Below are 25,846 nucleotides of genomic sequence, written 5' to 3'. Positions count from 1 at the left end.
ACTTTCAACCTCGATAAATACACCGTTCAAGCAAGGCGAAGCATACCTACCTAATGCCCTACACAAACCCCATCCTCGCCGGCTCAAACCCCGACCCGTCCATAATCCGCGTGGGGAAGGACTACTTCCTGACGACGAGTACATTCGAATATACCCCCTCCGCACCAATCTACCACTCCACAGACCTGATAAAATGGGCATTGATCGGACATGCGCTTACGCGGCCCAGCCAATTAACCATTCAGACGCCCGAGCCGGGCGGTGGTGTTTGGGCTACTACACTGAGATATCACAAGGGTGTGTTTTATATCACGGCTGCTAGCTTTACGCGGTATAGACCGCAGGACGACGATAGGGTTTGGCCTAGGGGTTTCGTGGTAAGGACGAGGGATATTTGGGATGAGAGTAGCTGGAGTGAGCCTGTTTGGTTTGATGCTGTGGGGTTTGATCAGGATGTATGCACACACCTACCTACCCACCCACCCCATTCAGTGAAGGATGCCCTTTTGCGCATATGCTAATATAAGTGAATAGCTCTTCTTCGACGACGACGGCACAGTCTATCTAAGCAGTACATACCGCAAACATCCCCGCACCACCGTCCCAGCCGGCTCTCCAGCACTAAAAGACTTCGCGATCCACATCTGCACAATCGACATTGAGACCGGGACCGCAACGTCCCCCTCAAGACTCATCCGGTCCTCCGACTCTGGTGTCTCGGAGGGCTCACACATCTTTAAGCGCAACGGACTCTATTACCTCTTCACAGCCGAGGGTGGCACAGAGTCCGGCCACTGTGAGTGGGTGTTTCGAAGTGAGAAGGGACCGTTTGGGCCGTGGGAGGTTGGTCCACGCAATCCGCTGTGGAGGAACGGGGTTCATGATGAGGTGCAGAATACGGGGCATGCGGATTTTGTGGAGGATCAACATGGGGAATGGTGGGCTGTGCTTTTGGGGGTTAGACCTGTTTGGAGAGAAGATGGGGAGGGGGGGAGGTGGGAGGGGAGTGTTTTTGGTACGTACCGTCCCCTTTAACTCTCTTCTTTTCCGTCCTGGTAAAGAAAGGTACACGTATAGAGTAAAATTGCTGACAATGTCAAAACCAGGCCGAGAAACCTTCCTCGTCCCCGTAACCTGGGAGAACGACTGGCCTGTTATCAACAGTGGAAACAAAATAACCCTGACCATCGATACACCGCATCTATACCACTACACGCCCCCCATATCCTGGTTCGACGACTTCACATCCCAGACTATGCAAATGGGCTGGTACAGGAAGAATACACCGCTCAAAAAGGATTATACCATCCTGCCCCTGTCATCGTTACCCGAGAACGCAAGTTGGAAAGCAGGTCTCCGTCTCCACGGCGCACCGTATACACTCTCTTCACCGGCATGCCCTACGTTGTTTCTACGGAAGCAAGAAAGTAGATCCTGTCTCTGGGAAACGAAGTTACGCTTTTCACCCACCTTAGAGAACGCCGAGGCCGGAACGGCGGTGTATTTGAATTATTTCACGCACGTTAGTATCGGGCTTCGACTTGCCCCTGATTCCCAAGGGGACGAGGAGGTCGAGAAAAGGAGAATCGTCCAGTTTACAGCGACGGCCCCGAAGAGGAATAGCAGCGCTGCAACCTTAAGCCCTACCCTTACCCTCTCAAACTCCGCCCCTTTACACTCACACACAAGCGACGTTCTCCTGTACATCGAATGCGGAGACTCATACCGGTTCGGCTTCAAAGAGATTCTTGACGCTGAACCCGACTCTGAACCAATCACCTGGTTCTCCTCAATACCAAACTCCATCCTAACCGAAGCACCACTTCCAATCGGTGCGCCGTTCACGGGGATTATGCTTGGGCTGTATTCTTGTGGGGATCGGCAGGCTGTGCTGGAGCCTGCGGATTTTGAGTTTGTGCGTGTTCGTGAGGTTGGTCTGGATACCATATCCACGGAGATCCAAGGGGAAGCGAGTGAGTGAGTAGTAGTAGAGGACTGGCTGGTCAGGACTCGATATTGATAGACGGACGGTGGGGAAACAGATAACAGATACCTATCGGGGGTGCTGTGAAGATGAAGAATCATACAGAGTATGAGAGAAGATCTGTATCTCTATTGCCTTGCTATAGTATAAGTATATAAGCATACATCTAAGCCTGTATATCTATATCTACTCCGTAGCCTCTAACCAATTTCTCAAAGCTTGCTCTTGAATGCGCCCCCGTTCTTCAGCACATTCTCGTTCCACGGATACGGATCAAACACCAAATCATTAACCGGATTCTGCATACTCGCCCGCTTAAACAAATCAGGATAGACGTCTCCATCGTACCGTCCCAAAGAACTATCCAGCTGCCAATCCGGGATCTTCCATGCATCAACTAGTCGCACGGCATGTGGCCGAATCTCATCAAGCAACTTCATGACTTCGCTCGTTTGCGCGAGACCAATCTGCCGCACTGTTACGGCCGCACTGGAGAAGAATTCTGAGGATTCGCGCTCAAGCGTATGCAGGGCATGAAGGCGGAAGAGGGCCTTTAGGAGGCGCGCTGTTTCGGGATCCAACCCGTTCGTGATTTCGGGACTTGTGACTGCTTCGTAGAAGTTCTTGACGACGAGGTATTGGGATAGGGCTGTGGAGAGACGCCAGAAGTTGACCAGTAGACTATTCCAGGACTTCTTCTCCACGTCACGCAGTTTGAGCGTTTCGAATGTGAGATGCGCTGTGCGCCATGCGAAGGCATCGACTATGTCGGCGTCGTTGCCGAGGATGTCGAAACTTGCGCCTTTGTCGCGGCGGGAGAGGTATGCTTGCAGGATGCGGGATGTGTCGTTGGATGTTCCCTTGCCGGATAGAACGGCGCGGGCGGATTTGAGGAGCTGGGCTTGTTGTTAATTTTGACTGGTTGTTGGTGGAATATTGTGGCACTTACGTATCGAGCGACCTGCTGGGTCAACATGTAGTTGTCGCCTTCCCAGGTTAGGGTAGGCAGGTAATCGGCGTACCACGTGCCAATGCCGCTGTAGTTGCTGTAACCGTGGCCACCGCAGGCACGACGACAGACCTCAAGACCTTCACCGGCGGTTGTACTAGCCAGAGCCTTGAGACCGCACGAGGTAGCATGCAAATCAGCAAGAAGGTCAGATCCAGCTCGGAGTTCCTCAGGTCCGGCACCGCGCTTCTCCTGGTCTGCCTGGGAGGTAGCGTTCATTCTGTCCTGGTTCTCCTGGTACAGGCGCATCATGCCACGACCGGTAAAGTGCAGAGCGTACATAGCGGCCAAAAGCGGAAGAAGACGGATCTGGACCATCTTATAGTTGAGGACCTGGTTCTCTTCCGTGCCGGCCTTGGCGTCGCGATCTTGGAATTGCCGGCGAACTGCGCAGTACCGGACGGCAATGGTCACACCGCGGGCGAGAACACCACCTGCTTGCAGGACAATGTTTGAGCGCACCCAGGTCATGGTTCCGTACATGAGTGATGGCGAGGCAGGACGGAGGTACTTGTTTGTCGCTTGGTCGACCTGCGCAAAGCGAGCCAGCATGTTGATGTGTGGGATCTTGAGCTTGTTGAAGAGGAGGAAGCCGTTGTCCATGGTGCTGCAGCCGATTAGTATCCTACGCAAATAATATACAGGGTAAACTTACTTGTATCCAAACTTCGGCCCAATGTCACCAACATAAACATTCTCCAACGGCTGATGCGTCTCCATGTCGCGGATCTGTACGACAAATGGGTGCGGTCCATAGTTCTTCCCACCAATAAATAACTGCGCCATAACAACAGCATGATTCGCCGTCCGTCCAAGCGACCCAATCCACCACTTCGAAGCCGTCAAACTCGGCGAGTGAATAACAAAGGTCTTATCCGAGGTGTCCCAGGTAGCAGTCGTTTCGAGTCCCCGCACATTCGACCCGTGTCCCAATTCCGTCTGGGCATAGCATCCAAGAATCTCATAACGCGCAGCGCGCTCGTAGAATAATTTGTGCTGTTCAGGCGTTCCCTGTTCGCGGAGCGTAACCTGTGACGTTACCGTTAGCCACTCAATCCTAATCCAACCAGCAAGACCATCAGAAGATCAGAATGCATACGAGAAACATCGAAGCATGCAATCCATAAGGATTCGGCTCCCCCACAAGCCCATCCGCAACATGCGTATCCATATCCGACCACCCGTGCACTTTCTTCAACTGCTGCAGCCTCTTCCCCCGGGCGAGCGCAAGCTGGATCTTCTCGGTTCGACCAAGTGTATGGTTGCGGGACTTGTCGAAGACTTTTTCATTCTTAAGCACGGACAGAATTTCATTTTGTTTCGCGAGGGCTTCTTTTGTGTGTAGGAGGTTGCCGAGGGCGTCGACGTCGATTGTGGATTGGGAGCGTTCGCGGGCGAGGAGCTCGGTGCCTTGGGGTGAGGCGGGTTTTAGGGATTGGACCCAGGCGGGGGGTGGGTTTGGCATTGTGAGGATTGATGGTGAGGAGGTGTCAAGATTGTTGAGAAAGGTAAATTGGAGGAGAGAGTTGTAAATAAGGAGATCCCCAGAAAGAAGACGACTCCACGGGGCAAAGGCGAAATCATGACGGCGGGCCCGGAGTTGTGAGACGCTGGCTAACGTTGGCCCGAGGGTAACCCACAATAGGAAATTGCCGAGGCACAACCATTGTTGCCTTGGTGCCTGCGCATTCGGCCGACAGCGCCTTTCTTTGTCTCTTCACTTCTCAACTACTTCACGAGGTTATCATCGGAAAGAAAATCGGGTGTCAGGTCTCATCGGGATCATTTCTTCCGAGTGACTTAGATCAACGCATGATGGCTCTAGCGCAGCCCGAAAGCTACGCATCTCGCCGAAGACGGTAGTTGATGAGCTAGCGCCCTGTTATCTTAACGATCAGTGCCGATCCCTTGCTTCTATCACATGTTGAGCAGCTGTCACCATGAGGAACTTTCATACATGCACGGCCTCGGTGAAGATAAAGGTATCGGAGTTGGATTATCGGAGTGACGCGGAATCAGAGTACACGTGGAGATTAACAAAATCAATTAAGTACATACTACATCCAAGGCCCTCATCCCTCCCGTATCTCAGCTAAACTACACCAGATTCAACCGAGGCATATACATTGAACCGTCCCCATACCCAAACTGGCCTACTCACACTCAGGCAACTCCTCAAACACACAAGAGTCAGTAACATCAGTCGAAACCTCCTCAGGCTCATCCCCATCCGCATCAGCCTCATAAGTCCCACAAATAGCATCAACATCAGTGGCGCAGTTCGAGCTATCAATAGTAACAACATCCCCAAAGTTCCCATTCACACCGGCAATCCTGCTCCCAGAGACAGCAACGACATTCGTAATCGTCGCAGAGCGCTGAATATCGCCACATGTTCCGCACGAGCGGTACAGCTTGCCAAAGTCGTAGACCGTGAAGCCGTCGATTATGACTTCGCCTTCGGAGTTGTGCTGCATCCATTATCATCAAAGCCATCCCAAAAAAGATGGGTGAGAACGGAAAGAAGAGACCTACCTGAATAACCTTATCCTCAGCCCCCTGCGCCCCACCCCCAGTAATATAATAAGGCCCAGTCCCCGGATCCTTAAGACTGAGCGCATCCTCGCATACCTTCTCCCACCAAACATTCTCAATCGTGCATGAACCCAGACAATAGACGCCCTCAATCTGGTCCACGCCGATAATAGCGTTCTTGAGCGTTCCGCCTTCTTGCACGATAAAGACTGTGTCGTCTTCGCCGCCTTCTTCTTGGCCGGTGCATTCGACGCCTCGGCCGAAGGTTTGTAGTTCGCCGTCGTAGGTCTCGCCTGCGGCGATTTCGTAGGGTTCGTCGAAGGTTACGCTGCCCGTTGAGTCGGGAAGGGGGAAGGTGAAGCGTTTGGCGAGTTTGGAGTTAGAGTTGGCGCTGGACTTGGGGTTTGGGGAGGCAAGGGCCGTGGTTGCGAGGAGGGGAATGAGAAGCTTGGAGAAGATAGGCATGATGAAGGATATATATCTGATGATCTTTGTTGGTTGTTCAGAGTACTTTGGTTGCTGCTGAGGATTGAGCCTGGCGTCTTGGGCGACTTTATACTTCCCCAGACTCTGCCATCAGGAGCCAAGATCCAAGCGACCATGGCCTCACACCTTGTATATAGAGCCTGCGCTATCTCCAGCTATCTTGGCGTTTCAACTCCAACGATCGTCAAACGTCAAGCAATATCCCTTCCAATCATGCCAATCTGTCCATCCCCAAGAAAGCAAACATCCGTGCCCCAAAAGACACCCCTTTCCAGCTCAGGCACCAGGCACCGCCGATCAGAGCGCGTGGTCTAACGCCGAAACCCTACGCAACATGACGGCTTCTTGGCACTATATCAGAATGTCGATCACGTTGTCTATGGTGTTTAATTCGCGGGAATACTTGGCACCCCGCATTCGTTTCTTCACGGTCTTTGAAACGGTTCGTGGGGTTATTGGACCAGCCTTATGCAACGGGGCTTTGCTAGTTTCCGGGCGTGAAGGTGGGGGTGCTCCGTGCGGATACCTACTCTGTCTGAAGCTTTTCTCTTCTTTGTGATGAGGGTGTACAGCGCCACGCTTCAACGAGGCGTTCTTGGCAGGGGTTTATCATTCTTGAGTCATGGGAGTCAGTTGTCTCCCCGGCAACTGAATAGCTTGAGCATACGTATGCAGTCATCGCAAGCGCCAGGGTAGTCGCATAGTGCTATCTTCGAAACGGGGAATGCATGCGAGCGATATTGGGACGGCTTTGAGGTGTGAAGCTGCATACGAATGGGTAAATTGGAGACTGAGTAGAGATAATCCAGTACAAGGAGGACATTCATCTACCCCTAAAAGCACTGCCTCCTGAGGTGCGCCTCCGGCCCTCCGCCTTGCTTGGGGTTCTGGTCGGTTCAGATCTTCGCACAAGTGAGTTTGGAATGAATTGCTGGCCGTCTTCCGGACTAACGACAACGCCATGCCGTCTGGTTGCGGTAGGCGCCATATCAAAAGCCAGGGCCCGCGAAGGAAACGAAACAGTGCAATCTAACTCGGCAACAAGCGCTACAAGGCACTCAACACCCCCACCGCTCCCTCCTCCTCAGTTCTCTATAGAATCCCATCACCGATCGTGCTTTCCGAGAATACACTCGACCGCTTTCGGCAGGAGCGATGGACCGTTCCTTCCTAATGTGGAAAGCCACTTCTGCGACGGGACGTTGATCAAAAAGGCGCGGTGCACTCCCGTCCCCCCTGTGTATAGATGGCAAGAGACTGAACATCAAATTTCAGGCGAAGCATACCCTACCGCAACGTCATCCACAGACCGTCTATATCTCTGACGTATTCCTAAAACCACGAGTTCTTCTTTCTGTTGCTTCTCTTTTGTCTGGTTTGCGTGGACCATCTGGGTAGTGACGATGGAGCGTCAGTATGAGTATAACATACCGAGGTAGATACTTTGGGGAAGCCACACCTAGAGCATCCATAACTCACAATACCCACTACCGCAATCCCCATAACGACCTTCGAAATAGACAACCCATCGGAGCTGAAGTAGAAGAATCCCACAGCCGAAACAAGCACAGCCGTCGCGCTGATCCAAGGAGCCGGATGGCTGGTAGCGTTTTGACGAGGAATGAAATCCTGCTTTGGTTCTCGGGCTTCAAATGTGCAGGGGTCGCTGTATTCGATAACGCTCTCGATCTGACGCTTGATTTCCTCGGCATTTGCGTCCTTGACAGGTGTTTCTGGCGCTTTGGTGGAGGCGGGGCTCGATTCGGAGGACATTTTGCTTACTTGGATATTCTTGCTGCAGTGGAAGTAGCAGGTTCGGTAGGAATCGCATGGAACGGACACATATTATGGTAAGATGATGTAGAGCGGCAATAGATAGGTACCAACATAAAATATGGGGTCCAGAACGCCTCACGGCGCAGTGGGGCTGTGCATTGATGATGGACAAGACTCCCAAAGACTTCGATTAATCAAATTAAGACCACTACATCACTGTGTTAGGGATCAATTAAGTTAAATTCTGTGGCATAGTCTATCAACTGTATCAACCAAGGTAGAGAGTACTCTTCGCAAAGAAACCTTAAGACCATAGTCTCAGATTCGGCCTCAACTCGGTCGCTTGCACTTGCAGCTGCTCACGGGGTTAAAAATGGGGGTATATAATCTCTAGAGCGATCCCTTGACCTACTGTTTATTTTCAGCTGTTTGTCACCTTGTGGCCTGGAGTACAGTACAGAGTATGCTGCTCATTCCGGCCTCGGGGTTAGACTCGGGGTATTCGGATGAGGTAGAAAAGGGACGCTCCGAGCCGCCGTCGCAGAAAGTCAAGTCACAGGATATCACCACCTATTGGCACTCAACCTTAGTAGTAATTAGTGAACCTTGCCGTCTCTGTGTCTCCCCAGTAGATTCTGAGCTTTATATTACTTCAACTGTGTAGCGATCCAAAACTAAAAACAAAGAACCTTGAGCGCCACAAAAACTCCCCCTCGGAGTCTACCTTCCACTTCCCCATCGACCGCCACCGCCCACCATGCAACGCAGCCAAGACCAACCGCGCGATGGCAGTTTGACAGGTCACATCCTTCGCTCCCTGACAGGATGACAGCTAACGGCGATCCACTGTACGCGTACTGTAGCCTGCTTGCTCGATCATCGATGGAGTAAACTATTTTAGTTGTGGGTTGATCTTCAGTAAGCAGTGCTGTGGTTATTTAAGAGGGACGTCCCCTGTGTAGAATGTAATCCAGAACTCCATTGCAATGCTCATAAGTCGTATCAAACAAGAAAATCCAAGACCAAAACCGAGACCAAAACCAAAACCAAATGACTGAAGCGACAGGGTATAATGCAGTGCAGTGCTCGATCAACATCAACAGCAACGATTGAAGAACGAGATGATCCAATTCAATCCAATCTAATTCCATCACCATGTTTGGTACAACAGCTACTCCGCCATCGGCGCGGTTGGATATGACGCGGTCGGAGTGTCTTGTTTCCTCGCGTACACGACCGTTCCAGGGAGATACGCATGCGTGCGATAGTCCCGGAGCGCGGACCGCATCTGTGCGAGGTGTACCTGTGCGCTTTCGTACGACCAGCCCAACGTCGTTGTTAGGAGGCGGAGCATGAACCCCTCTATTCCACCGTTTAGACGGAATTGGTTCCAGCGGCCCTGTTATCGTTAACTGGGTATCGAGAGAGAGAGGAAAGGAAAGGAGTCATACAAGTTCGTGCAGTTTCGGATCAGAACTCCATCTGCGGTTGATTAGCAAGTCTCTTCAACGAGATATGAGGAGGAATACCCATTCATCGGCCACTTATACTCTTCCCTAACGACATCAACGAATCCCGCTCGCGTCAATCGGTCTGCAGACTCCTCCCAGATCTTGAACGACTTGCCGAACCGCTCTCCCGACTCAACGACTGTCCGCCCCCATTCATTATAGAAATGGTCCTCCGGTAACGAGTCGTCATCTGCGACCGGATGTACCGAGTGTTCCACGACCTCGATATACCCGCCCGGCTTCAAGCAGTTATAGCAATTCCGGAAGAACTCGTCCCAGTCGGGTATACAGCCGAAGAGCTCGCGGATGTGAATAAAGTCGAATTGGTTGGCGGGGTATGTCCAGGGGAGAGTGACGTCGTCGATTTCGAAGATGCAGTTGGGGGGGACGAAGGAGGGTTGGATGGGGGAGAGGTCGACGCCTGTGACGCGGGCGCTCGGATACTCGTCGGCGGCGTCTCTGCGGGCGGAGGTCAGCTCGGTCTTGATTGTCCGGAAGCGAAGGAAGCAAGGAAAGCTTACATCGCCCAGATGCCTGTTCCTGTGCCGACATCGAGGATTTCCTAAACGATCAGCTTGCAAACGGGACAGTTTGATTGCTGTCATACCTGTGGATTCTCGATCGGGGCGAGGTGCAGCTTCCCGTCGAGCGTGAGAAAATACATGTGGTGGGCGAGGTCCTGCTGCGCGTTTGCAACCTCGTCGTTCGGTCCCTAGCGAATGAGCAGTCGTTCGAATTGACTTCAACGAACCAGAGTCATACCCAGTATGCGCCATCGCGATAAGAGTGGTAGCGACGACCAAACTCGTACCGGTAGTCGGTGATGTACTCGGACAGAGTCTTGGTGTCGTCGCCGATCAAGGAATCGTCGCCGTATGCGGAGTCGCCGTCAGACATTTCGTCTTCGCGACCGGAGGCATAATATTGAATCATTTGGAATGGGATGGAGGAGGGAGGTTGCGGGTGGAGGAGCTGGCCGGTCGGCAGTGACAGAAGGGAAGAACTGGGTGGGCTGTGGGCCGACGGGACGAATCTCGGGGTGTTAAGGGGGAACCGTGGATCGAGATGGCATTCAGATGAGATCGTGGCATAACTTTAGTCGAGTTATGCTCACTATGCTCCCTGTTCAACTACTCTGTACTGGCAAGCTGTCCTGCTGACTGAAGTTCGCTAAGAATGTCTCCCAAAGCGGCTAGTCCCCAGCACAACGGCGTTGTTCCCTGAAGAATTGCTCCGTCACTCTTCTCCACTGCCACGCCTTTTATTGAAGCTTATTGTCTATCCATACTCGGGGTTTTGTTGATAACCCTTAATTTGAAATCCCATTTCAAATCATCCTCCCCGGTTCTTCAGAAGATATCAAATCCCAACATTATGGTTCACGCGGAGTGCAGCTGCAGAACTCCTCCTGCAGACACGGCTCGGCACCCGCTTGGTTGTCATCTGGCTCCACTGATAGATTACCTGCTAAGACCGCGGCCTGAGCAGAAGTGAGGCCGGAGTACCCTTTAAGTCTCTTTTATTATTAGATAGACCCGTCATGGCGCAAATCAATGATCCTTGTCTTTTTTCCCCTCCTCCCCTCTTTCACCTCCTCCCCTTTCACCTCCTCTATCCTTATCACTCTTCCCCCTGGCCATGAGCTTGCTGCGGCGGTTGTCGGCTCTCTTCCCAGGCCGGAGCCTTGCGGTCGCAGATCCTACTACGACTGTGCTCGTGGTTGGCGCAGGTAGTCCCCTTACGAACGATAACCACTTTCGGAGCTAACAATACCAGGCTCAACCGGACTTGCGCTCGCTCAGGGTTTGAAAAAGGTATGCTATCGGCCCATTGTCAGCTTAACCCCTACTAACTTTTAAGGCCGGCATCCCCTGCATAGTCGTCGAGAAATATGACACCCTCGACGCCCTCCCCCGAGACTGGAACATGGGGTTGCACTGGGGCACCGAGTCCCTACGCTCCCTAATGCCCGAATCCATGTGGGAGCGCATCCGATCCATCCAAGTCGATCCGTCCACACCGACTGCGCCGACAGATGCTATTCAAATGCTCAATGGAAAATCTGGCGAGAAAATGACCTCCGTTCCGGCCAATAATTTCTACCGCTTGCGCAGGCGCAAACTTCGTGAATTACTTTCGGAAGGATTAGATATCAGATTTGGGCAACAAATAGCCAATATACACTACTCGGACGATGGAAAACATGCAACAGCGCACTTTGCCAATGGTCCTAGTATACAAGCGAGCTTGATCGTTGGCACAGACGGTGCTCGTTCAACAGTTCGGAACCTCCTTCTCGGCCCGCAAGGCGCCATCCGTACCCTACCATACTGCGCAAGCTTCATCCAAGCCCGATACACAGCCGAGCAGGCGCGCTTCCTACGCAGTTTTCACCCTCTCTTTCTCGCCTCTATCAACCCAGCCGGCTTCTTCAGTTTCTTCGGTCTACATGATGTTCCTGATCCCGACAAACCTGAAACATGGACATTCTTCTTCTACATTTCATGGCACTCACCAATTGAAGAGCAAGAAGCCACAAAAGACTGGACCAATGCGCAGCGCCTGCAACAAGCAAAGGAGTTTTCCAAGCATTTTGTCGATCCCTGGAAATCAGCTTACTCATGGCTTTCGGACGATCAGGAGGTGTGGTATATGAGCTTGACAGACTTTGACCCCGGCGCGGAGGGACACCGATGGGATACGTATGACGGCCGAGTAACGCTAGCCGGTGATGCCGCACACGCAATGACATATCAGCGCGGACAGGGCTTGAACCATTCTATTACAGACGCCGGAAAATTGGTCGCTTCAATCAAGGAATTTTGTAATGGGAAGAAGAGCAGAGTTGATGCGATTGACGAGTACGAGAAAGAGATGATTGAACGAGCGGGAGGAGAAGTACGTATGTCGACGACGAACACGGAGATGGTGCATCATTGGGAAAAGGTGCTGAAGTCACCAATCATGACGAGCGGGATGACCAAGGTTGGAAACGTGAGGAAGTAAGGAAGTGTCTTTGGATAGTATATATTTGATTATGTTATGTATATAATGCTCAATACCCAGTCACGGCCGTTTTGTATAGTAGGTGCGTTCATGTTCACGATATATATAATCAATCGCTACAGCTTCTCCTTGTTGAATCTATGACCATGATAGGTATATCTTACAACAGACAAGAAGTTCTAGTGATCTCAAGGCCGAATATCATTACAGATCTATTATTTCATACCAGAAACCGAGACACCCCGAACAACCCCCGATGTCTCATCATGCCACATTCATGGAACAGTGGCGGATCACCGCTTTTCCACGTTGTCCATAATTGATGCCTCACCTGTGAGGCAAAAGCCAGGCAAAAAGTGCCAGACTAGGACTAGCCTCGGAGACATTTAACGGACATTAAGCCGGCTTAGTCAGATCCTTATCCATCCTCCCCCCGCCATTCAACTGACAAGCTTCTCACTGTTATCGTGTTTATCAAGACAAACTAGCATCAAACCGTTCCTACGGTATACTCTCGGAGATTAAAACCATTCTTGGATTCGTTCTTCGCAATGTCCCCGATTACACATCGGAATCGGATGGCTGTATACGCCCCATACACCCGGTTCAATGCCGCCGCCGTCGCCGGGAGACGGCAATCCCCACCGCGATTTCAAAGCAAGTGGACCTGATTTCGAGGCGATTCCAAGGCCGGAAACTGTATTTAAGGTCCCTGGTTCCTGGCAGGATGATCAACATACATCTCATCTTCCAACCAATTGCTCACCATGGCCGTTCCTGACATCGATATCGCCCCCGCGCAGGGAATCCCTTACTTCACGCCCGCGCAGGACCCCGCTGCCGGTACCGCCGCCAACCCGCAGACTAGCGGCAGTGCTATTCCTAAGCTTTACACGCCGTTGACGGTGCGGGGTGTTACCTTTCAGAACAGACTTGGTGTATGTTCCACATCCTAAACATTCTTAGTCGATGTATACTGATTTCGCAGCTTGCACCACTGTGCCAGTACTCTGCCGAAGATGGACACATGACAGACTACCACATTGCGCACCTTGGTGGTATTGCCCAGCGCGGTCCCGGTCTCATGATGATCGAGGCTACCTCTGTTTCTCCCGAAGGCCGCATCACACCCCAAGACGTCGGTCTGTGGAAGGATAGCCAGATCGCGCCCATGAAGCGCGTCATCGACTTTGTCCACTCCCAGAACCAGAAGATTGGTGTTCAGATCGCTCACGCTGGTCGCAAGGCCAGCACCGTCGCTCCCTGGGTTATGAACCTTGGCGTTATTGCGACAGAGAAGGTCGGCGGATGGCCCGACAAGGTCATTGGTCCCTCGGATGTTACCTTCCACGAGAGCTTCCCCACCCCCAAGGCCATGAGCAAGGAGGACATCGTCCAGTTCAAAGCCAACTGGGTCGACGCCGTCAAGCGCGCGATCAAGGCCGGCGCAGACTTTATCGAGATCCACAACGCCCACGGATACCTCCTGTCTTCCTTCCTTTCGCCCAGCGCCAACACCCGCAACGACGAATACGGCGGCTCCTTCGAGAACCGCATCCGTCTCCCCCTTGAGATTGCCCAGTTGACTCGCGACGCAGTCGGCAAGGACGTCCCCGTCTTCCTGCGCGTCTCCGCGACAGACTGGATCGAAGAGAACCTCCCCGCCGAATCATGGAAGCTCTCTGACAGCGTCAAATTCGCTGAAGCCCTCGCGGCCCAAGGCGCCGTCGACTTAATCGACGTATCTAGCGGCGGCGTGCACGCCGCACAAAAGGTCAAATCTGGACCCGCCTTCCAGGCTCCCTTTGCCGTCGAGATTAAGAAGGCTGTCGGCGATAAGATGCTTGTTGCGACTGTTGGAACTATTACCAACGGCAAGCAGGCGAATAACCTCCTTGAGAGCGATGGACTTGACGTTGCGCTTGTGGGTCGTGGGTTCCAGAAGGATCCCGGTCTTGCGTGGACCTTTGCGCAGCATGTTGATGTTGAGATTGCGATGGCTAGTCAGATCCGCTGGGGATTTACCCGTCGGGGTGGGACGCCTTATATTGATCCTAAGGCTTATAAGGAGTCGATTTTTGAGTAAGCGGATTATGTATATACCTTGCATTAGAGCATTAGAGAACAGGATAGACTAGAGCGATGTGATGACAGACATGAGCAACAATGAGAATTCTTGGCAATCCATAGCCTGCTTTTCGCAGTCCGCACCCAAGCCTTTATCACTCCGGAGATCACCCGTCCCTTACCTCAAAAGAAGGAGAAATAGGCACCGCTGTCCCAAAGGGGGTATTCCAGCCGCAAGCAAAAAGGGGATTGCCCGATCGCAGGAGCGTAAATCAGGAAACGGGAACCGCTCTGACGCAATAGCTCGTTGGCAATTCCGAAGAAACCCCAGATCCCCCGCACCACTTCCAGGCAACATCACAGGGTCCGGGCGTTCTTGGTTCCTTGCCTGCAGAACCTTAGGGAAAGTTCCGAGGTTGTATGGTATCCACCAATTATAATTCCTGTTTTCCCCGGCTTAAGTGTGGAGCAGGCAAACAGGGAGGAAAGTTGGGGTAGACGATGGAGAAAGGAAAAGGTAGCCTCCAACAAACGGGAGTCTCAGTCAACCCTTGGGACAAAATCTTGGAAGTGGAATCCGCGGGATTCTGCAGGCGGGTTGGTAGCGTTTGGTGTATCCCTTGTGGCAGTGCCACCACATGGCTAAGAGACGGGTCCTACGGGAGCATACCTACTCCCTTAGTACTAAAAGGCAAGGTAACTCCCGAAGCCCTTCCCGTTTGCCTGGTTGCTTGGTCTCTGAATTAGGAAAGTTTAAGCTGCGTTCCCTCCGTCCAGTCCGTCATTGAGCTTTGATTTTTAATTGATTTTCGAGGTATTGGGAGCGTATTTAAGCAGACCCTTTGTACCCCATATAACGCACCCTCGTTGATTCCCCAGATCTCACACCCAAGCTACCCCAGTCTCCGGGGCCATTCTGCAAAATGCGTCTCCCCACATCTTCCCTTCTTTCCTTCGGCCTCCTAGCCACAGCTGCTACAGCAACCCCCTACAAAAACCGCACATCCGTGCCCCGAACCCTCATAACAACAGACATGGAATCCGACGACCTCACCTCCCTAATCCGGTACCTCCTCTACACCAACGAACTAGACACACAGGCAATTATCTACTCCTCGTCCCGCTTCCACTGGTCCGGCGATGGCGCCGGCACAAAATTCTTTCTCGAGGATCGAGAATATGACTCCCCGCAATGGAATTGGCGATGGGTTGGAACACGGTATATTCAGGACATTGTCTTGCCGAAGTACAGTGAAGTCTGGCCGAATTTGAATAATCATGATCCGTTTTATCCTAGCCCAGATGAATTGGTTAAACTGGTGAAGATTGGGAATGTGGACTTTGAGGGGGAGATGAGTGTTGATACGGAGGGATCTGACTTCATTAAGGAGTTGCTTTTGGATGAGGAAGATGAAAGGACACTCTACATGCAAGCATGGGGCGGGACGAACGTCATTGCGCGAGCCCTAAAGTCAATCGAGGATACATATTCGACTTCGTCAAACTGGACCGATATCCAGTCCTCTATCTCGAAAAAGAGCGTGATTCTCGCCTCTGGCTTCCAAGACAACACTTATACAGACTACATCGCCCCCAACTGGCCCTCTCTCCGCGTCGAAGATTTCAGCGCGGGATACGCGACGTGGGCGTACAACTGCGATAGAGGGCAGGGGAATATCCGTGGTCTAGATCTACCGGACCCAGATGAAGGAGTATATCACCACCGGGCCCTACGGAAAGCTGTACAGGTCCTGGCTCGATAACCAGATTATGCCCGGTGATGCACTGGATACATTCGGGAACGAAACGTGGCTTGAGAATTCGGCGCAGACGTGCAAGCCTTTGGAGCCATATGCGTTCCTTTCAGAAGGCGATAATGTCGTTTTCTACCCGCTTCTCAATACAGGACTGCAAGATCCCTCGAATCCAGAACTTGGAAATTGGGGAGGCCGATCAAAGCAGAATTCTTCATCTGAAGCTGATCTCTGGGAACTCGTTGAGAGCGAGAAGGGAAATAATGGAAGCGAAATTGACAATTGGACGTTTAATCGGTGGATCGCGCCCATCCAGAATGATTTCGCGGCGAGGATGCAGTGGACTCTTTCTGCGAATTATAGCCATGGGAATCATGCGCCTGTTGTTGAGGTGCTTAATGGCACCAGCGTGGATGTTAGCCCTGGGGAGAGTATACGGCTTGTTGGTAAGGTAAGTGATCCTGATGGTGATACTGTCGCTACATCATGGTGGCAGTATGAAGAGGAGGGAAGCTATGAAGGAACCATCGCAATATCCCCCAGCAAGGGCGAAGAGACAGAGATATCAATCCCCTCAAACGCAAAACCAGGGGAAAGCATATCTATCATCTTCCAGGGCACGGATAACAGCGGGACCCCCCTGACGCGATATAGCCGGGTGATGATTCACATTGTCTAGGTAGTTACCGTATACTCTTGGCAACCAAGGAATAATGCAGGCTTCAACCACCCAAAATTGCGTTATCGAGCACCTGACAAAGAAAATAGCGCACGCACAGATTTCAATTACCAAATCGCTGTCGGGTGACGTAGAGCGTCTTTCCATAAAATGAAACTGTTACGTACCGACATCCAATGAATTTCGGGGGAAGATGTAAGGGCACCAACGCGCTGGGGCTAGATTCGCGGGGTTAGCGTGCCAAGAGACAACCAGTTTCTATAAGAACAATGAAAGGAGGTGAGGGCCAGCTCTGAGCTTTGCTGATTATTATTATCATTATCTCTCAAGAAAGGTACAGAGGAGGTACAGTCAATATGGATACCCCAATACTTCCCTTCGAGCTCCTCCTCGAGATAGCGAGTTATTGCGACACTCCGACGTTAAACGCTCTTATCCGCAGCCACAAGCGGGCCGCCGCGGCTCTAACAACCGCCCTCTATGACATCGCCTTTAGCACAACCCAAGAAACAGAGCAAGATTTTGAAGACGAACAAGGCCAAATCCCAAGACTAGACGCTGTCTTCAGCAATCGAGTATTCATATGCATGCCCCATTGGAAATCAGAATTACTCATCGACGACCTCCTAAACCGCTTTACACATAACTCCCTCTGCGGCGTGACGCGCGCAAACCCGCCTGATGTATTCCACGGAAGCCCAAACCCGTTTACATTCCTGCAGGTCCTCGCGACAGCGGGGAATATACCCATTACAAAAGCGCTGATTGAATCCGGGACACCCATTGACACGCGCGATACGTCCCATTGGACGGCACTGCATACAGCTGTACACCATGACCATGAAAAACTATTCGAGTACCTTCTCAGTGTCGGAGCGGATATCCTAGCCCTTGACGACAGCGGGTTCTCCTTAGCGAGTAATGCTGCTTTCGATGGCTCGGAGTCTCTTGTTCGGCGGGTCGTGACTGGGATTCGAGATGCGCAAGGTCAATCATTCGATCCGCCGAGACGACTTGCTACACCACTCCGCCTCGCTACTCTATCAGAAAATGAAGACGCATTAAAAGTCTTTATAGAATCCGGCGCTGACCCCCTCGTCACAGGGCGCGTAGATGAATACCCCCTCTACACCGCCATAACGCGCGGGTTTACGCACATATCCAAGATGCTCATCGATGCAACAATCGCAAAAGGAGGGGACGTCAACCACCCTCTATCAAAATCAAAAGGGGCAACAGCACTCCACCTGTCAATCCAATACGAGCGCCAGGAAATAGCATCTTACCTTATTTCCCGCGGGGCCGATATCCATGTAACCGATAATGTCGGGCGCACACCACTTCATACAGCAATCGGATCGTTAAAGATGCCTTCTGTTATAAGGCTCCTGATTGAGAACGGCGCGGACCCAACTGTCCCCGATGAAAATGGTCATTCGCCTTTTGGAGTTGTCGATCATTTTGAGGTCATTCGGTACGGAACGCTCTTTTTACAAGCTACACCAAGACTCTGGTCGCAGTCCGAATCCAAGAACGAAATCAACATGCGTCTCTGGCGCGCCGCCTCAAAATGCACACATATTGAAATTGGCTATTTGCGAATCTTCAAACTCCTCCTCTCCACCGGCCTCTCTCCTTTGGAGAAATTAGACGAGTATGGGAATACAGGTCTGCATTTGATTTGCTCCGTGCCCATTGCAGAGTATACATTGCCGTTTATCGAAATGGCGAGGATATTGATTGAGGCTGGGGCTGAGCTTGCACCGCGGAATAATAGGGGCCATACGCCGTTTCATTATGCTGTTTGTGCGGTTGCTGCTGTCAAGGGAAGGGTTGATTTGGTGAGGTTTTTGGTGGGGTATGATACTCATTCTCGGTCTGGGGATACTAAGTTGGATGGTGATGCGGATGTCGATGACGCTGTTGATGTACTTGTTCGTGCTTGTCGGGGCGTTGGCGTTGATGCGCTTGCTGTTGATCGGTTTGGCACTACGCCGATTGATAGGGCTGTTGGGGGGATTAGGGATGTGGGGGTTGCGGGGAGGGTTGAGAGGTTGCTTGGGTGGGGTTGCTAATGTTCTGGTTTGTTTTTGGTATCATGAAAAGTTGATTTTATTAGCGTTTTTAGTTTTTATGCATTGATGTTACTGGGATGCTTCACTCTATAGTCTATATCTACTCATAGTTGGTGGTTGTTGATCCATACTCAACACGAAAGACGGGACAAGCTCGCCCTAAGTACTAGTAGTACCCGCATTTTAGCCCCATGCTTTTTCTCCCCTAGTTCAGCCCCTTAGCCAGGTTTTTCCTCAACTTCAACACTATCCACAGTTCTTTCTGAAGAGAACATGAGCGCAATTACCCTCGCATCGCTCGGCCTATCCATAATATCCTCCGCCGCCGAATCATGCCGCCTCTTCGGCGTCTACCGGCACTATTACGGCCCCCTAGGCGGAACCCTCCTCCAACTCTTCGGAAGCAGTACAGTGTGGAAAACACAGTTGCAGGTTCTCTCCTCTGATGAGGGGGATAAAGATACAGCGAGGGACTTCAGGGATGCGGGGCAGCAGGAGAGTAATATGGTTGCTATTGCTGTATGTACCATTCTTTTAACTTGCGAATCTTAGGTGGAAGGGGGATATTGATGAAAAGGGTAGGGAACAATCTTGGCTCAGATTGCTATCACGGCGTTTGAGTTAAGCGATATCCAATCCGTGCATTGGACGGCAAGGGGATGTTTTGCTGTTTCGCTTGTGTCGAGTATTATATCTGTTTATTATGCGAGTAAACAGCATAAGATACTCGGGAGGTGTCTGGGTGCGCCCGATATCAAGAAGTGGATTAGAGGGAAACCGCTTTCTGCGTTTACTTCTAGTCGGAAAAATACCCATTCAAGCTCGACGTCCAACTTAACCGGCACTCTCGAACTGCAACCCGACGATAACCCGGAGGCAGATGGTCAAGTCCAGTTACCCTCAATAGCAGCAGTCCTCACAATCTCAGCACCCGTATTCCTCCTTTCAACAGCCGTGTATGCCTTTCTTTCTGGATTGGGTGTGTATCTCGGTTTCGTGTGGAAGAGTAACCTTGGTTCATCGTCGCAGGGGGATAACCTTGCTATCTTTATTACGTATATTGTTGCGTTGATGGTTTGTCATACGCTTTATGCGTTATCTAGAGTTGTTGCTGGCGAGCAGGTTGATGATGGTGAGATTGGGGGGTTGTTGGAGCGGATGCAGGGTAAGCGGGCGGGGAGAGACGAGATGGTGATGGGGCCGGTTGGGAGAGGTCAAGGGCGAGAGCGAGGGCGTGGGGATGTGTGGAAGCGACAAGATGAGGAGGTGATGGTGTCTGCGAAGGGGTTATCGGGGGCAGAGGGTGTTAGCGAGTTGCAGATGGCGTTTAGGGAGGCAGCGCGGCTGAGGAGGGAGATGGCGGTTGTGGATGGGCGAATCGCGGTGTTGTTGGAGGGAGTGGGAAATCTCTAAAGACACAGTTCAAGCCCTTGAGTAATAAATCCAGATTGGAATGCGCCCCATCTAATATTGGGAGCTGCCAGTATGGCGATTCATCGTTGTTGGCAGGCGCGAAGCAGAGCGGTGCGATATGTTGAGCCCATGGATAAACCTCGACAACTTACCGCAGATCCCGTTGACTCGTATAGGGATACTCCTACGCGAATCTGCGGCTCTGAAAGATATTGATTGATGAGAGTATTCCAATTAATGATCGTCCCTCGCCAGCGGTGCCCAGCGGGATGAATTTCCGGCAACCACCTGGGACCTTGAGTCCAAGTCGTGTCTGGGGGCTTCCTTCCTCAATTTAATCCTGGGCTTCATGGCTCGTCTTCTTTGTTGTCGAGCATTATTACTCTTATCACAGCCTGGTACTTTGTTTTATGCTATCTTATGCCGTTGGAGACTTGAGCCATACTCTTCTTCGTTGCGATTAGCATTTATTCTTATATGACTATCTTTATTCCATTCCTCCAGCGTCCCCGCCCCCCTTGGACTTCCGTTGGAAGATACACCAGGTAGTCAATCAGACCTAACTCCTGTTGTCTTTCGAATCTGTTGAACCAACGCGCTACTGTAGGGCTATCAGCCCCCGGATTACCCCCTCCCACTTTTCCCATCATACCTCACAATGGAAATCCCTAGCCTCGGCGACCTGGAAACCAAAGACCAGCTCCGGGCTGCTGCTCTTCTACCACCCGCGGATCGGGTGAACCTCTTCTGCGTCATGCCACATCTTATCTTCCTAAGCGACCCCGAGGAAGTCAAAATCAAAGACAAGCATGGCCGAACGATTGTGCACCTTATTGCAGAGCGTAGTCTACCAGAAGGCCGCCTTTTGATAGAGCTCGTCTGCTTTTCCGAGAACTTTGACCTACACACTAGAGATAACACCGGGAGGACACCGCTTATGGCTGCCATGGTAAAGCGCAATTGGCCGGTATTCGAATTGCTGCTAGAGATGGATCCTGGAGGAATCAACATTTGGGACAACCAGGGAGACACTCCATTGCATCGGGCGACAAGACATAAAATGGTTATGGCCGTGAAAATGCTGTTGAAACAACCCGCACTCTGTATTAACCTGCAGGATAATCAAGGGCAAACCGCTATAATGATTGCCGTCTGCAAGAGGTACGAAAAAATGGCCACTCTGCTACTGACGCACCCTGAAATCGACGTGAACATTATGGAAATGGCCGGATTCCAGCCGCTCACATGGGCAGCCGAAAGCGGCTTGGAGAATCTGGCACGCATACTCGTGAGCCATAAGTCAGTTGATGTCAACGCCATGGACTGCGAAGGTTGGACGGCCCTGACCACCGCAATCTATAATGATGAGCATACAATTCGAGATATCCTGCTAGCCACTCCTGGAATCGACGTTAACCACCCTAAAGACCCGTATGACTCCCCTCTTATCACAGCAGTCGCCCGGCATAAAACAGACTCTTTGAGGGCACTCCTAGCCCGCGACGACTTAGAAATAAACGCTGTTGATAGCGACAACTGGACAGCGCTGATGTGGGCAGCCAACAACATGAATCCCGAGGGATTTCGACTGCTCCGGGAGCATGGTGCAGATTTGGACGTAGAGTCGGTTGCCGGCGAAACAGCTCTGTCGCTTTTTGGGTCCTCCATGAAATGCACGCTGCAGGAAGTGAGGAACATGATGGATAATGCACGCGATTTGGGCCTCTAGACCACGGTGGTTTCGACATAGACAGCTCGAGTATTGTTCATCAATGTGCCCATCACCAGAGAGAGAACCATATCGCGTTTCCCTTCCGAATCCTGTACCAGCCCGGGCGCAACGACAAGGCAATTTTGGATGATCAGTGGTTTATCACAATATGTGGACTTAGATAGAGCGAGAATTAGACATAGTTATAGTGTCAGTACGAATCATGAAACCATATTGCTCAATGGGCTCACTATTAGCTCGCCAACTGAAGGGTTTTAAAAAATGATGTTGCGTCTATGAGCTGGTGTAGTCTTACCAGAACGGCCCAGCTATATTCTGTTCCAGGAAGATCGTGTAATGGAAAGCAAAATGCTGAATAGTTTATATAATGACGGTGCCTTGCTAGAGGCGCGAAATTAAACTTATTTTCCGTGAGAGGTAAATGGAGGCATGGTACATTTAGTCTCCGTACTTTGTCTCTAAATACCAAAATATATACCCAGTTTACCTTTCCTCTTCCATATCTTTCAGTGATATCTGCCTTCAGTAACAGTGGCAAGGGTTGCTTAATCAACGTTAATAAATTTTCTATTGTGCACGTTATCTGTTATGGGGATCGCTGATCGAGCAGCTATTGAAGAGGGGATATTTTATATGCGCGGTAGAAGAAGGTAGCCCGTTGTTGATCTTGGGCTGGGTGCTTGTGTGCAAGATTGCTTTAGAGGCACGGAGGAAATTGGTAGTATCATGATGGGCAGATCTTTCCAACTCACATATCAATCTCCCTGGGAGAATAGGTTATCGAAATGAAAATGCCTCTTGATATGTGGAGTGCGCGTGGGACCAATCCGTCAAAGCTGTCGATAGCTTTGGAAGTATCAGGAACAGAGGATCGGTGATGCTAACTTTGTTAGAAATTGATGACGCCGCGGCAGGTCGAGTGTTTTATGGGTTTCTGGACGTCTTAAAAACCAGGGTTAGTCCTATATCACTCCCAGCAGCTTGATATTGGTATTGGTGCTAGACTTTGCATTGTCATATCGCTTTGACGTAGAGCCTGGAGAAGAGAAGGACTAAAGTTGAATTACTGAAGGGCTTGAACTTAGTTGTTGACTGATCTTGTTAGATTCTAAGCCCGTAAAGGTAAAGAACGGGATGTAGCAGCTAGGTATATATTGCAGGACATTTCTGTCCTAGCTGATACCACTCCTGCATGTCCGTCTAAATGCATTCTGGAGTCCTAGTTCCAACGTGGTGCCCTAGAGAAAGCTGCTTCGATCGCCGCGGCATCTGCTCCTCCTAGTCTAGTCGAACTATCTGGCCAAGTGATGTACCTTACAAGCAGGGAAGGTGCGATGGACAATGAATATATATCAACATGATGTCATCCATTGCACTGACTCGAACTATTCCACAGCATCAAGGCGTTGGGCTTGGCCGGGGCGATAGTTTGGATGACTGGAAGCGAGTTTTCTTCGTGCTAAATCTCGTACCACTTAGCTGCCTAATCTCTGACTTCAATATGTATTTAAAATCCCACAATATCCTCTAGAAAATGATCAGAATACCGAGGCTTGCTCGTGGACAATCCCCAGATATCGAGACAAACGGAAGACCCATGTGGCGAGAGCAACCGGCGAGATCCGCCAATGGGCTGCTGTGACCAAGGCCAGACCCTTGGTTCGATCGATGCTTAGCGTTGGGCCTGGCCCCAGGCACAGACTTTATATTCAGCCCCTGATTCCTTTTTTTTGTTTCCCGCGTCCACTTTTCGTGCTGGCTCCTTCTCCCACTCTACAATCATCGTCTTTGCTGTGAACCCACGTCAACTCTCAGAATGATGTACAAGTCGCTCCTCTTCCCGGCCTTGGCTTCCTTGGCCTGCGCCGAGAGCACCGTCACCTCCATGTTTATGTACGGCGCAGACACCCAGCCTCTTGCCGCGTCCATTGTTGGGAATGTAAGTTAACACCAGGGATCGACGCGATCGGATCTCCATTCAACCGCTGGTCGGATGTGTCACTAATCCCGACTGACACATCCAGGACGCAACCGCCACAACATACAGCATCAACTGTCCTCCCGGGACGGATGGAAGTGACTGCGGCATGGGCCCAGGCTTGACCCTGATCGCGGCCAGCCCTTCCACGACTTACATAATGGAGGACAAGCCGGAGTTGTATGGACCCATCCATTTTTCTTACCCATGACTTTTCATTAATTGAATATCTCTAGTTACTGGACAGTCCGCTGCTCCGTCGGAGACTCCACGGCCGTCTGTACGGACACGGCCGGCGGTCCTGAAGCCAACTTCCCTGGTACTTCAACGGCCACGACTGATGTTAGCTTGATGCCTGTTACTATCACCGCGGGGTCGATTACGAGTGCATCAGATTCTGAGCCGACTAGCACTTCTGCTTCCGAGTCTTCTTCTTCCTCTTCTTCCGAAAGTGACGAGGCTACTTCTACCAGCTCAGCTAGCGAATCCTCGGAGACACCTTCTGGAACCACGTCACAGACTGAGACGGGTTCTGAGAGCGATCCTACCGGTGCGGCGGCAAAGGTCAATGGTGTTGTGGGGATGGTTGTTGGTGGTGCGGCTGTTGCCTTCATGGGAGCGGCTATTTAGATTCGCCTTGTTTGTATCTATACGGCGATATCGACGACTTGTATTATAAATATACATTGCATCAATGATTCAAGCCCTGCGTTCATTCCAGTCACTTCCCTGCAAAGAAAATCATATAGCGTATCTACGTTAGTCCCGTCAGCCGCCAAACTTTCGATTTACATCCCTGAAAACCAAGACGTCCTATCTATAACGGCAACTGCTTACACCTCATACAAAAAGAATGCTCCCTATCGCGGCGCCTTTCTAATTTTGACTGTACCCTACTTTGTACTACTCCGTACCAGTCAACCGTCTGCATCTCCATTCCCTATCTCCGGGAAATCAAACCGGCCGAGACGAGATCGCACCACCCTTTTCAGCTCACTGGCCCGAACTCCGGAATGCGCTGAGTCCTCCAGCAGCTCTGAGTAGTCGCGGCTTTTGCTCGCGGACACTCAGGCATCCACGGGCACCGAGAGGATCGCACCCTCCGTTCCTGTCCACGCGAGGTCGGGTCCATTGTTCTCACCCACCCCTTAGACACCTTCTAACTTAGCTGCGTGGGCATGAGTTATATTTTCGAGAAGTTTCCTTGACTTTGCCACTCCAAATCAACGATGCAATCTAATTTGATCGTTAAGCGACAACCCTACATATATCCATCCGGTTCATCCACTGCAGACCGCGACTTCTATTTTAAGTACTCGTGCGCCCGCCCCGCCGGAAATCGCGCCTTCCTGATTGGTGAATTCGGGGTTCGCGCCGGGCCGCAACTTCCAATCCTCCCGAATTGGGAAGGGATCGCGGGGTTCGGTCTCGGCCTCGACCTTCCATGACCTGATTGAGGGTCTCGCCTACTTGGAGGAGCCGAGGGGCCGAGGGATTCCGGGTCTTTATCCATTTCGGAGACTTGAGAAGGCGCAGGGGGAAGTACAGGTCTTTCTTTACTCTGGCCATTGTTAGAGAGAATTTCAAGGTGTTTGCTTTAGTTGAGATTCTGGATTACTACTAATGTGCGAAGTCATGAGTGGATTTATCAAGAATGTGATTGGTATCGCTATAGTGCTCTAGAGTGCGATAAAGGAACGAGCTTTAAAAGGGTGTATCAAGTTTTGCAGAGCATGTCTTGTGTATCATATATCATATATCATGTATCACATGAGTCTTTCATAGGTCATTAGACGTAAGACATTACCATTGCCATATTTCCACATCGATATGCCAAAGAT

At 51.2% G+C, this 25,846-nt stretch overlaps 12 protein-coding genes across 12 annotated transcripts; 8 read left to right on the top strand and 4 right to left on the bottom strand.

The window, feature by feature from the left end:
* Positions 1–53: 53 nt before the first annotated feature.
* Positions 54–1,981, top strand: BDV14DRAFT_205121 (glycoside hydrolase family 43 protein; the record flags this gene model as incomplete). The annotated part of the gene is made up of 3 exons (XM_073774663.1): positions 54–455; positions 535–1,015; positions 1,107–1,981. The coding sequence occupies 3 exons, from the start codon at positions 54–56 to the stop codon at positions 1,979–1,981; spliced, it is 1,758 nt and encodes a 585-aa protein (XP_073622972.1).
* On the bottom strand, positions 1,819–4,554 carry BDV14DRAFT_183475 (acyl-CoA dehydrogenase/oxidase C-terminal). Its single transcript, XM_073770378.1, has 4 exons — positions 4,093–4,554; positions 3,649–4,022; positions 2,934–3,600; positions 1,819–2,880 (listed from the first exon to the last, which is right to left on the bottom strand). Exons 1-4 carry the CDS (start codon positions 4,456–4,458, stop codon positions 2,197–2,199), a joined length of 2,091 nt encoding a protein of 696 aa, XP_073622971.1. The 5' UTR covers positions 4,459–4,554; the 3' UTR covers positions 1,819–2,196.
* A 592-nt stretch (positions 4,555–5,146) lies between these two features.
* Positions 5,147–5,993, bottom strand: BDV14DRAFT_193303 (pectate lyase; the record flags this gene model as incomplete). Its single annotated transcript, XM_073771758.1, has 2 exons — positions 5,147–5,464; positions 5,529–5,993. 2 exons carry the CDS (start codon positions 5,991–5,993, stop codon positions 5,147–5,149), a joined length of 783 nt encoding a protein of 260 aa, XP_073622970.1.
* A 1,168-nt stretch (positions 5,994–7,161) lies between these two features.
* On the bottom strand, positions 7,162–7,875 carry BDV14DRAFT_150142 (uncharacterized protein). The gene has a single exon (XM_073766547.1). It carries the CDS (start codon positions 7,785–7,787, stop codon positions 7,347–7,349), a length of 441 nt encoding a protein of 146 aa, XP_073622969.1. The 5' UTR covers positions 7,788–7,875; the 3' UTR covers positions 7,162–7,346.
* Positions 7,876–8,594: 719 nt separating this feature from the next.
* Positions 8,595–10,185, bottom strand: BDV14DRAFT_183470 (class I SAM-dependent methyltransferase). Its single transcript, XM_073770377.1, has 6 exons — positions 10,064–10,185; positions 9,909–10,013; positions 9,823–9,863; positions 9,320–9,760; positions 9,242–9,272; positions 8,595–9,189 (listed from the first exon to the last, which is right to left on the bottom strand). Exons 2-6 carry the CDS (start codon positions 9,963–9,965, stop codon positions 8,962–8,964), a joined length of 798 nt encoding a protein of 265 aa, XP_073622968.1. The 5' UTR covers positions 9,966–10,013; positions 10,064–10,185; the 3' UTR covers positions 8,595–8,961.
* A 940-nt stretch (positions 10,186–11,125) lies between these two features.
* BDV14DRAFT_183464 (FAD-dependent oxidoreductase) lies at positions 11,126–12,517 on the top strand. Its single transcript, XM_073770376.1, has one exon. The coding sequence runs from the start codon at positions 11,228–11,230 to the stop codon at positions 12,305–12,307; it is 1,080 nt and encodes a 359-aa protein (XP_073622967.1). The 5' UTR covers positions 11,126–11,227; the 3' UTR covers positions 12,308–12,517.
* Positions 12,518–12,810: 293 nt separating this feature from the next.
* BDV14DRAFT_150099 (NADH:flavin oxidoreductase/NADH oxidase) lies at positions 12,811–14,634 on the top strand. Its single transcript, XM_073766546.1, has 2 exons — positions 12,811–13,245; positions 13,296–14,634. The coding sequence occupies exons 1-2, from the start codon at positions 13,075–13,077 to the stop codon at positions 14,391–14,393; spliced, it is 1,269 nt and encodes a 422-aa protein (XP_073622966.1). The 5' UTR covers positions 12,811–13,074; the 3' UTR covers positions 14,394–14,634.
* Positions 14,495–15,441, top strand: BDV14DRAFT_183461 (uncharacterized protein). The gene has a single exon (XM_073770375.1). It carries the CDS (start codon positions 14,876–14,878, stop codon positions 15,119–15,121), a length of 246 nt encoding a protein of 81 aa, XP_073622965.1. The 5' UTR covers positions 14,495–14,875; the 3' UTR covers positions 15,122–15,441.
* Positions 15,298–16,807, top strand: BDV14DRAFT_205114 (DUF1593-domain-containing protein; the record flags this gene model as incomplete). Its single annotated transcript, XM_073774662.1, has 2 exons — positions 15,298–16,086; positions 16,142–16,807. 2 exons carry the CDS (start codon positions 15,298–15,300, stop codon positions 16,805–16,807), a joined length of 1,455 nt encoding a protein of 484 aa, XP_073622964.1.
* Positions 16,808–17,007: 200 nt separating this feature from the next.
* BDV14DRAFT_150091 (ankyrin repeat domain-containing protein) lies at positions 17,008–19,030 on the top strand. Its single transcript, XM_073766545.1, has one exon. It carries the CDS (start codon positions 17,164–17,166, stop codon positions 18,880–18,882), a length of 1,719 nt encoding a protein of 572 aa, XP_073622963.1. The 5' UTR covers positions 17,008–17,163; the 3' UTR covers positions 18,883–19,030.
* A 125-nt stretch (positions 19,031–19,155) lies between these two features.
* On the top strand, positions 19,156–20,295 carry BDV14DRAFT_211945 (uncharacterized protein; the record flags this gene model as incomplete). The annotated part of the gene is made up of 3 exons (XM_073776211.1): positions 19,156–19,401; positions 19,465–20,047; positions 20,141–20,295. The coding sequence occupies 3 exons, from the start codon at positions 19,156–19,158 to the stop codon at positions 20,293–20,295; spliced, it is 984 nt and encodes a 327-aa protein (XP_073622962.1).
* A 3,548-nt stretch (positions 20,296–23,843) lies between these two features.
* On the top strand, positions 23,844–24,635 carry BDV14DRAFT_205110 (putative GPI anchored protein; the record flags this gene model as incomplete). The annotated part of the gene is made up of 3 exons (XM_073774661.1): positions 23,844–23,966; positions 24,052–24,185; positions 24,242–24,635. The coding sequence occupies 3 exons, from the start codon at positions 23,844–23,846 to the stop codon at positions 24,633–24,635; spliced, it is 651 nt and encodes a 216-aa protein (XP_073622961.1).
* Positions 24,636–25,846: the final 1,211 nt, after the last annotated feature.

Source organism: Aspergillus stella-maris (assembly GCF_047715825.1).
Source record: "Aspergillus stella-maris strain CBS 113639 unplaced genomic scaffold BDV14scaffold_88, whole genome shotgun sequence".
In the NCBI taxonomy this organism is placed as follows: Eukaryota; Fungi; Ascomycota; class Eurotiomycetes; order Eurotiales; family Aspergillaceae; genus Aspergillus; species Aspergillus stella-maris.
Note: the sequence above shows the minus strand (reverse complement) of the source record. Positions and strands in the feature narration are given on the sequence as shown.